General features: G+C 37.6%; 2 protein-coding genes across 4 annotated transcripts in view; both read right to left on the minus strand.

Annotated features, from left to right (window-relative positions):
* LOC106874286 (toll-interacting protein) overlaps positions 1 to 10000 on the minus strand; it is a 271164-nt gene that overhangs the window by 161489 nt on the left and 99675 nt on the right. The gene's annotated exons all lie outside the window — the stretch shown is intronic.
* Positions 1 to 10000, minus strand: part of LOC106874287 (EF-hand calcium-binding domain-containing protein 6) — a 300872-nt gene that overhangs the window by 99843 nt on the left and 191029 nt on the right. For all 3 annotated transcript variants that reach the window (XM_052975711.1, XM_052975710.1, XM_052975709.1), the window contains exons 9-12: positions 9053 to 9144; positions 6519 to 6667; positions 4354 to 4467; positions 257 to 380 (exon numbers count right to left, since the gene is read on the minus strand). In XM_052975711.1, the coding sequence (XP_052831671.1) occupies positions 257 to 380; positions 4354 to 4467; positions 6519 to 6667; positions 9053 to 9144 (479 nt within the window). The remainder of the gene's footprint in view (positions 1 to 256; positions 381 to 4353; positions 4468 to 6518; positions 6668 to 9052; positions 9145 to 10000) is intronic.

The raw sequence follows: 10000 nt of genomic DNA on the forward strand, positions 1-10000 counted from the left end.
GAGTTTTTATTGTAGAGCAAGACAACAAAGCCCAAATACAAAAAATTCTAAGGTGTTTTCAGTGGAGAGTGATTGCGATGGAAAAACAAGAAAATTTGTGCATGTAAAAATAAATGTGAGTACCAAATTACAGTTAGACACAGGTAGTGACATCTCGATTATAAATGCAGATACTTGGAAAAAATTTTATATGATATGGTTTCAAATTTTGGCACAAGGCCAGCAATTTCATGAGATGGGATAAGTTAATACCTACCGTATCAAGTTCTGAAAAGGCGTTTTCTAAAGAGCCATGTTTATATAACATGTTTTGCTTCAAATGATAGAACATAGATTTTATATCAATATCCGAAGATGAACACTTCAATGGAATAATAGCTCTGCAATTGTAGAAAGAGTTTATGGAAGTAAGTCAAAAATCTAAAGACTAATACAGAATAAGAGTAAAAACAAAAACTTACAACTTTTTATGATAAATTCAGATGGAAGTTTGTTCTCAGTCACCAATACTGTGCTCTAATTCTAGCCAAGATCAACTAATTATAAAATAAGATTCCATGAGTGAGACCTACAGGTGTGAGCAGTAGGAGCACTGTACCACTGATGGCTTTTCATTGAAATGGAGCACTGAGCCAGTTGTTATGATGGAAGGGTAGCAAAAGTGTATCAAAGTAAAGTTTAGGAAGCAAAAAACTTGGAGAATAGAGATTGGTATCTGAAGGGCATCAGGAAAGAAGAGAAATGTCTAATATTTCAAGTAGGTACCTTAATAGATCAGTTTATTTCATTCAGGATCAACTATTGAATAGAATTTTTTTTTTAAATTGAAACTGCATTGAATAAATAGAGACAAGGCTGTTTTGTCAAGAGGATTTGTTTCCCAACCACATGGTCCCAAGTTCAATCTTACATCATAGCACATTAGGTAAGATGCCATACAATAAGATTCACTCTGTCTGAAACTCTTCTACCATAAATTCAAGTTGACCAATATCTTGTGAATGGAATTTAGTAGATGAAAACTGTACAGATGAGCTTGGAAACTCCCCAGTGGTGGCATTGCCAAGTTAAGAATTTTTGTAAGTTATCCATATTTCCAGGGCCAAAAGTTTTGTGGAACAGACCAGCCAGTTGATTCTTGCCAGCAGCCAGAATTTTCCTGAGAATGTTGTCGCTCTACTTTACAAGTAGTCTCCTATAGATTACTAACATGGAAGTTCTATTGGCAGCACAGCCTGACTAGCAGAACGCTGTGAACATCTGACAACATTAAAATGTCAGGCCCCCAAGTTTTGGCCTTTGTTTGATCCAGAAGAGCAGCTCCATCCCAAAATATTTGCAGATGCTGCAGTCTCAGAGCATGTCTGCACATCATCGATCATGATACACCTAGCCCTTCTCACAGACTGTACTGACAGCAGATATAAAACCTGAGCCAGTAGAATGTGACCCTTCTTGTAGAAGGGTCACATACTACTGGCAGACACTAATTGGATTGGATGAAAAACTAAGGTAAAACACAATGGTCAGGCAGTGATATATAATGGAGACAAATTATGTATTCATCAACCTGACCTTTCAGGGATTAGTCTCCTCTCAGCCCAAGTCATATCCACCTGAAGGTTAGAACCAAATCAGATCCCAAGCAAGATAGCTTGTCAGTACAGCACCCCAAGATGCTGGGGTGATATGCACTTGCTTCTCCAGGTACCAAGCTGCAAGTCTACCAACTTGCTCAGGTTAACCATTACTCCTGTCACTGTTATATATTTCTTTAGAATGGTGCCAGCCATCTCACCTTTCATAGTGTCTAATGCTATTATGGTGACAGCATTCACAAATACTGACATAGCCTTCATGCATTCCGGTTTGGATGGAATGTCTCTCAACAAATCCAGTTTCAACTGTAGAGGCTTCAGAATTAGTATATCCAGAGTCATCTAGCAGACTGATTAAGTTTAGGATGAATTCCATAGTTTGGCTGTCCATTTGACAGTATGCCAACATTACATCTTTGTGTATTTTGCCATTGGTGGTGGTAGTAGGGGCAATAAAAGAAGTACATCAACCCCAGTGCTTAATTAGTACTTATCTTATTGCTTCTTTCCTCCACCAAAAGATGAAAGGTAAAGTTGACCATGATAGGATATGAACTCAGGATTCTGTCATCATCCAATCATGCTTAAAGCATGGATCTTATTTTTTATCTTTCGTTAACTGAACATTCCATTTACAAATGCCACACCAATAGATGTTGCAGTAGTTGTCCTGGTCATTGACTTTGTGAGTTCTTCCACCTAACATCTTTGCGTGTTTGGCCATTGGCAGATAGCAGTTCTTCCACCACACAAAAAAAAAAATAATAATAAATAAACCATCATGCTGCTTCCCATGGCTTCACCATGACTCTGGTTTAAGGAAATTTAAATCATTTACGTTTACTCCTCTAGAGTGAGTATTTTAGTTTGGTTTGTGGCCCTCAACTTGTCTAATATAGGTGACCCAACCAGGAGATGAACTCCTGCCAGCATAGTTCTTGGGAACATTGACGCACACATATAAACATATAAAGAACAATATAAAAAAACATAAAATTTAAGAATACAAATAAAGGAGGCAGTGCCAGGGAACTGAGACCTTTGGTGATACACCATGCTTGAGAAACCCAGTCAAGCCAAGTGAGATTGTAATTATGGCCGATGCCTGTGTTACATAATTAGTACCCATGCTGGTGGCATGTAAAAAGCACCCACTACACTCTTGGAGTGGTTGGTATTAGGAAGGGAATCCAGTTGTAGAAACCATGCCAAATCAGATTGGAATCTGGTGCGGCTCCCAGCTTACCAGTCCTCAGCCAAACCATCCAACTCATGCCAGCATGGAAAATAGATGTTAAAGGATGATGATGATATAAACAATATATAAATAGGTACACATTGTTGGAGGGTTGTGGAGTATTCATGAGAGGTTTTATCTTTTGTCCCTGCAGGGTGTCCAACAATCACCCTCCTCAGCAAGCAAGCTCAGTGGAGTTGCCGTTTTAATCATGACCTGATCGTGCAACAGGTTGTAATGGGTGACATGTTACCAGTAGCACGCAAGAGTGACCTGACATGACTCAGGATGTAAAGAGCTGGAAAAATACCACTAAGCATTTTGTCCAACATGCTAATGATTCTGCCATCTTGCGGCCTTAATAATAATAATAACAATGGTGGTGGTGGTGAGCAGTAAAGTCTATAATAATAACAATGGTGGCAGCAGCGATGATGATGATGATGATGATGATGATGATGGTGATGATGGTGATGATGGTGATGGTGGTGGTGGTGGTGGTGGTGGTGGTGGTGGTGGTGATGATGATGATGATGATGATGATGATGATGATGGTGGTGGTGGTGAAATAAGAATATTGACCCAGAACTACCAAGCCAATGTGATGAAAAATGGAGTACATCCTAAATGCTGATTCTGCAATGAAGTGATTGAAACAGTGGACCACCTAATCCCTAGATGTAGTCTTAGCACCAGTAGAGTATAAATCAAGACATGACAGAGTTGGCCAATATCAACACTGGTTAATATATTGGTGTTATAAAATCAAAACTGCTGACAAGGGGTATAATCACCACCCTGAGACTAACTGAGGGAGAAAATGTAACAATTTGTTGTGACTTTCCAGTACATGCAGACCAAACCATCAAAGCTAATAAACCAGATATTGTTGGGAAAGACCAAAACAATAAAGTCTGTTTATTGATCAACATGTGTATTGCTTGTGATCATAATATCTTGGCAAAAGATTTTGACAAACTCAGAAAATATAAAGATTTGCTCATTGAAAGCAAAAAAATGTGGCATCTCAAGACGGTTACAATACCAGTGATTGTAGGAGCACTAGGAATGATTGAAAAAGGAACTGGAAATTATTTGAGAATGATCCCTGGCTTACCATCCGTGCAAGAAGTGCAAAAGTTTGTTTTAACTGGCACGTCACATGTATTGAGAAAAGCATTGTCTTGTGAGAACGATTACTACCCATTTATTTTAATGTGTTTTTGTTTTGTTCACATAACTTCATTTCATTTTGAAAATGAACAATTTGGTGTGTTTAGTTTAATGGCCTACCATTGTATACAAGTGAGTTTCTTTGCTCGAGGAGTTGGGAAGACACTCAGAAAGAAATAGAAACAAAATTGAAGGAAGAAAAACTTATAACAATAATTATAATAATAATAGTTTCTTTAGTTTGCAGCAAAGGCAAAAAGTAATGGAAATAATAATGGTGTTCAATATTTTAAGAAACTATTTGCAACAATTGCAAGCGATTTCAGACAAAATGTTAACAGTTACCTTGGGTTATTTATTATTTCCTTAAAATTTGGTGGACATGGCTTCTGTGTTTCTGCCATGAATTCATTTAAGAAGATTTGCCAAGCAAGTTTGTCTCTGGTATTTATGCCAAGTCTGAAACAATAAAGGTTGCAAGAAAGCTTTATTCCTTGTGAACACATTTCCAATGAATGCAAGAGAATAAAAAAAAACAAAAAACATCACAACTTGTTTCCCACCCCCTCATCTAGAGATAGTTTTGAAACGAAAAATATATATATTCTCATAGATGCAGATGCATTATTCATCACAATAGACTTTACTGCTCACAGCAGTCAATTATGCACAAGGAATATCTTATGCTATGAAGACATAATCATAACAACAACAATAAAAGTAACATGAATAGGAACAACAACAACAGAAAGAACAACAAACCTGACATCAACAACTTCTACTTCTATCACCACCACCACCACCACTATCACTACCACTACTGCCACAATCATCATCATCACCACTGCCACTGTTACAACATCAACACAAAATTTACATCAGACAGGCATGGTAAAGAATAATTAATGCATAGTGCTGCTACCATATATGTTTCCCATCTTTGAGGCAGTAATTTGTTTTTGTTACATTATTTCCTTGTGATGCCATTTCTTTTATTATTTTCTATATTTTCTTGCTCACAAATATTATTTCAAGATTCTGGATAAAAAAAGTAAGTTTGGGTGATAATATATCCAAAGTCTTTCACTCAACAAAAGAACTCAACATGTAACTTTGTAAAATAGCTGTGAGCCAGAAATAGCTGCTGTGTGTCTCTCTCTCTCTCTCTTTCTAGCCAAGGCATATAACACTTTATTCATCTGTGAATGATAATCACATTATATATATTCGGCTCTTTACGTCTTGACAGACGGTCTAAGCAGTAAAGAATGTCTTAATTAGATTCTTGTAGTCTTTTTTCCTGCAGATTCTCTCATAGCTGACCCTTCCTATCTGCAAGCAAGGAAGGTGCTTCAGGGCTGCAGTGTGTAGTCTTCCTGTCTTTGGTGTTTTGCTTCAAAGGACAGGTTGTTTTCTTCTTTGGGCTGTTTGACTCCTTTGCTCACTGAGGTTTTCCATGCTCTTCTGTCTTCAGTTGACTTTTCCCAAGTCTTTGCACCAATGTGGCACTTGGTCAGGTTGCTCAAAACTGTCTTTAAATCTTGGCTTTGGTCATCCTCTGGATCTGCTACCCTGAGCCAACTTGCCATATAACAGCTGTTTGCAAATTCTGTTGTCATCCATCTGCTTCACATGTCCAAGCCATCTCAGTCTCCTTTTGCACAGAATAACCATCATGATCAGAAATGCTGCCTGTTTCATACTACATAAAACACTGCAATATAAGACTCTACAGCAGTGTTCCTTAACCTCTGTTGGGTTTACAATGAGTTGGACATTATGTTAGCAGCGAGAGAAAACAAGTTTGATGATAAACCAGTGTGCATCACTTGTTATACATGCATTTTTCCATGTTTGCATGGGTTTGATGAAGCATTGTTTTGCAGCCCAATGACCTTCCTGTCACCAAGCCTTTCCTGTTTTTCAAGTGAAGATCCTTGTTCCACATAGCTTCAAAGGCACAAAACGAGTGGATAATTTGTTAAAAGGAAAACTGACAACAACATTGCCTGATGCACGTGATAGCAGGTGTAAGCAAACATACAGGAACATGCACACACACACACATACAGTGTGTGTGTGTGTGTGATGATGATGATCTGCTTTCAGTTTCCATCTACCAAATATGTTACAAGGATAGGGTTGGCCTGGGCTATAGAAGATTCTTGCTCAAAATGCCACATGGAAGGAGTGAATTCAAAATCATAATGTCAGAAAGCAAGCCTCTTAAGCACACAGCTATGCATACACCTACATGATCTGCCTACTTTTTCATTTCCTCTCTTTTTTCTTTTTTTACCAAACACAAAGGGAGTCCTTGTGTATAATGTCATTCCGTGAAAGGGATCACTGAGCTAAAGAACACTGAGAATCACTAGTTGGAGACTAAGCGTTCAGTGGAGCACCACACTATCTCCTCCACCCTCCAAATGAATTAACTAGGTGTGTCAGAATGCAACAGCAGAAAAAGTGGATGAAATAAGAATATATAAGACGTGACTAAAACAAACCTTTCCATTAACATATCAAAAAGTTGGTTACTCATTGGGAAACAACAATTTTCAATAATCTCCTTGAATTTGCACATGCTAATGTAGCCTTTCAAGTATGGGTCGTGAGTCACGAAAAACTTTCGCATTTTATCAGGATTTTTGCAGATCTGTCGGAAAAGAAAACGACACAAAATTTAATAATTAAATGAAGTTTAAAGTTTAAATATGAATCAGTAGAAGGCCTTATTGTGCAAGGAGCAAACAACAACAACAATAACAACAACAACAGCAGCAGCAATAGCAACAACAATCCTTTCTACTAAAGGCACAAGGTCTGAAATGTTTTGGCAGGAGGGGATTATTCTTTTAAATAGATCCAAGTGTTTCACTGGTACTTAATTTATCAACCCCCGAAAGGATGAAAGGCAGTTGGAGGGGATTAACCAATTACATCGACTCTAATGTTTCACTGGTACTTAATTTATCGACCCCCAAAAGGAATAATAATAATAATAATAATAATAATAATAATAATAATAATAGCATTAGAAGCTGTGCAAAGGCAATAATAATGATTATAATAATAATAATAATAATAATAATAATAATAATTTCTACTATAGGTATAAGGCCTGAAATTTATGGTAGATTACATTAACCACAGTATTCAAATGACACTTATTTTAACAACCCCAAAAGGATGAAAGGCAAAGTCAACCTCAGCAGCAGTTAAACTCAGGACACAAACCCGGAAGAAATGCTGCTAATGAACCCTGCCATTAGCAAGTTCTCCTTACTCATGAGTTTCTTGCCAAAAACAACATAGTATCACTTGCGCACCCACCCTATTCACAAGATTCAGCACCTGTAAATTTCCATCTCCTAAGATGAAAATGCAGCTCAAAGGTCACCATTTTAACACCATTGTCGAGATCAAGAGCAAATCACAGAAGATCCTCAACTTGCTTATAGAAAACAACTTCCAGGCTGGATTCCAAAAGTGACAGGAGTGCTGGGACCGGTGTATTGCTGTGCAAGGTAACTATTTCAAAGGAGATGACATTAAAACTTAGATAAGGCGCAGGAGTGGCTGTGTGGTAAGTAGCTTGCTTACCAACCACATGGTTCCGGGTTCAGTCCCACTGCATGACACCTTGGGCAAGTGTCTTCTACTATAGCCTCAGGCCGATCAAAGCCTTGTGAGTGGATTTGGTAGACGGAAACTGAAAGAAGCCCGTCATATATATATATATATATATATATATATGTATGTGTGTTTGTGTGTCTGTGTTTGTCCCCCTACCATCACTTGACAACCGATGCTGGTGTGCTTACGTCCCCGCAACTTAGAGGTTCAGCAAAAAAGAGACTGATAGAATAAGTACTAGGCTTACAAAGAATAAGTTCTGGGGTCGATTTTCTCGACTAAAGGTCGTGCTCCAGCATGGCCGCAGTCAAATGACTGAAACAAGTAAAAGAGTAAAATAACTTATTTTTTATCAAATATGACTAGTCCAGGAACTTTTTGATACCACCTCATAGCTGTTGAAATACTATAGGATAGGTGTTCCAGTTCACTCAGCTGGCAAAAAAATGAGCAGTACCTGTAATTCAAAGGGGCCAGCCTTGTCAAATTCTGTGTTGTGCTGAATCACCCTGAGAACTTCATTTAGGATATGCCACTTGCACATTAATTTCATGAGCAGGCTAATCCATTATTAGATCAGTTGGGATCCATTGTAATCAATGGAGTGCCATTTCAATTGAGATGACCTCTGATCATCATCAGGTAACTAATTCCTGAATGTGAACAAGGTCACGGGTTAAATTTGAGCTCGGAACCTTTATATTTAAACCAAAGGTGAAAATGTTATTTACTTGGCCCCGGTGCATGTAGAGTGACTTAGTGGATAACGACTATATCACCCTTTGTTTAGAAATAAAGGTGTTCCTAATACAAATACAGCCTAGGACCATATAGAGATCTAGGTAAAAATATTTGATGATGACTGTGGGCCAAACTAGTCAAAACATAGTATAGATATAAAGATTATAAATATACGCATTAAAAATGAGGTTAATAATTCATAAAATTATACTCTTAAAAATGTTGTTGGATTGTCAGCAGAACACACACACACCAAAACCTCCAATATTATTATTGTTATCCTCCTCTTCCTCCTCCTCCTCCTTTGCATTCACTTACCACTGACAGCAACACCAGGATACATTTACGGATACAAGCAAACACATGTCATAAAGTCTTTTAGTAATGTCACATGAGTATGTGCTGTGTCTGTCCATTGGTATGTTGGCCTTCCTCTGTCTAATCCTCAAGTTCAAACATCCAACAGTTGTTGCTCAGAATGTTATTTGCAAAACAATCTGATGTGTTGCTACATATTTATTACTGAACAAAATTAATTGAACAAAATTTTAGCACCATTTAGTCATGTAAGCTTTTGAAATGCTTTGACAACTGAGGCCATTTCCTGCCACACACACACACATATAAACACAAAAAGAAGCATATTGTTTAAATAAAACATTACTATCTTCCGTAAATATTTCTCTAAATAGTCCAACTTCTCGGTATGCTGACTGGAAGGTGCATGACCTTGTTTGAATGAAGTCCAAATTGAAGCTTAAAAGAAAAAAGAAAAACAAAAAATTGATACATTGAAAATTCCATTCTTATACATTGGTTGTTGTAGGTGTTGTTTGTTTTGTTGAAGCAACAAAATGGGTGATATGGTGTGATATTTCACTACCAGCTTGTAGATTTTGAGATTAATTCTACTGTAGAAATTTTGTTGTGTGTATATAAATGTATAATAGTATTGTGTACTGTATAACTTTATAAACATGAGGTCTTAGGGTTCAGTCCCACGACAGCATCTTGGATTTTTGGATGAATGTCATGTGCAACACTTAGCCTTTTAAATGAAACTAGATAGACAGAAATAAAAGAGAAGCCCATCAGATGGATCATAGTTGCATCTCCTAGGCTTGAGCATGTGAAACACAGAATGATATTGATTCCAGCTGAATAAATACTAATATCTATGGATTACTCAGCCTCTTGCACTACAATTCATTGAAGAAAGAACTACAATACTCATTGTTGAAACCAACACAAAATCATGGTGTGTGTGTGTGTGTGCGTGTGTGTGTGTACATGCAAGAATCACCAAGTGGTTGAGAAGTTGACTTCTCATCCACACGTTTTGGGTTCAGTCCCTCTGTATAGCACCTTGGCAAGTGTCTTTTGGCTCTGGGTCAACCAATGTCTTGTAAGTGAATTTGCTATAGAAAAACTGTGTGATTGGTGTGTGTGTGTGTGTGTGTGTGTGTGTGTGTGTGTGTGTGTGTGAATGTGTGTGTTTGTACACATGTATGCACATACACATATCAGGCTACAGTCTACTCTACACCACTGACCCCTTTGACAGCTTATCACCTCTTTAACACCCATACCACTGTCAACCATGTACCATTCA

This window comes from Octopus bimaculoides, chromosome 22 (assembly GCF_001194135.2).
Source record: "Octopus bimaculoides isolate UCB-OBI-ISO-001 chromosome 22, ASM119413v2, whole genome shotgun sequence".
Classification (NCBI taxonomy): Eukaryota; Metazoa; Mollusca; class Cephalopoda; order Octopoda; family Octopodidae; genus Octopus; species Octopus bimaculoides.